The sequence below is a fragment of the Petaurus breviceps genome, unplaced genomic scaffold (genome assembly GCF_028583685.1).
Source record: "Petaurus breviceps papuanus isolate PSGF00001 unplaced genomic scaffold, PetGlider_PUasm1.0 182, whole genome shotgun sequence".
Classification (NCBI taxonomy): Eukaryota; Metazoa; Chordata; class Mammalia; order Diprotodontia; family Petauridae; genus Petaurus; species Petaurus breviceps.
The window spans coordinates 2,478,633-2,479,507 of NW_027185786.1; the positions used below are offsets into that span (position 1 = coordinate 2,478,633).

At 48.2% G+C, this 875-nt stretch overlaps 1 protein-coding gene across 1 annotated transcript in view; it reads left to right on the plus strand.

Annotated features, from left to right (window-relative positions):
* The window catches only part of DRC7 (dynein regulatory complex subunit 7), a 33,750-nt gene extending 33,228 nt beyond the window's left edge, over positions 1-522 (plus strand). Inside the window, 2 exon segments of the mRNA XM_069087478.1 lie at positions 1-113; positions 429-522. The exon segment at positions 1-113 is cut by the window's left edge and continues 27 nt beyond it. Of these exon segments, the coding sequence (XP_068943579.1) occupies positions 1-113; positions 429-522 (207 nt within the window).
* Positions 523-875: the final 353 nt, after the last annotated feature.

Genomic DNA, 875 nt, shown 5'->3' on the forward strand with positions numbered 1-875 from the left:
CAATGGTATCAAGAAAACCAGGTGACCATGACAGTGGAGGATGAGGATGCCTATCTTACCTACTGCTCCCAGGCCATGTTCCGCATTCGTATTCTGGAGCAGAGACTCAACAGGTGAGGACTGGCTGGCCTGGGCTCCTGACTCTCCAGTGGGATCAAAATAGGGGGCCGTGGCCATTAGACCCTGCTCTGCCTTGAGTTCAATAGACATCCTTGGGGGAGTCACTTTTCTCCTGCCCAGCTCTCAGCTTGCCCCGTTGTTGGATTATACATTTTTTAATGTGCTCTCTAGCTCCATTATTCTGGGCTTCTGCAACGAACTGGGATGTTAGTCTTTCGCTTTTCGTTAAGGCCTCTTGCCCCGACACTTCCCCATTCTAACTGGCGGGTACAGGACTGATGGCTCAAGCCCTTTTCTTCTCCTTTCAGACACAAGGAACTTGCTCCACAGAAGTATCTGGCCCTGGAGGAAAAACTGTACAGGGACCCACGCTTGATCGAGTATCTGAAAGTGTTTGTCTGACATCTCCTGGACATTCAGCGCTGCCTCTCCTTCAGATAAGAGAAGCGCCCCCCATACACGCCTCTGGCTCCTCATGTCCAATAAAGAGTTCTCCACCCTGCTCACTGGCCTCACAACCATCCCACAGCATTTACAATGCCACCTTTGGTCTGCTAGCAGAGCCCACCAGGAATCTCTTCTGCACCAATAGGTTTTTCTGGAAATTTGAATAAGGCATTTCTTTATATGATTTCTTTCAGTTTCCCTAGAAATAAAATTTTTCTTAATAAACTCTTTGATCCTTAGGGTCCATGAGTTCCATCTTTAACTCTCATCCCCTTCTCCTTCCTTGCCTGTAACCCTAATGGTCAGAA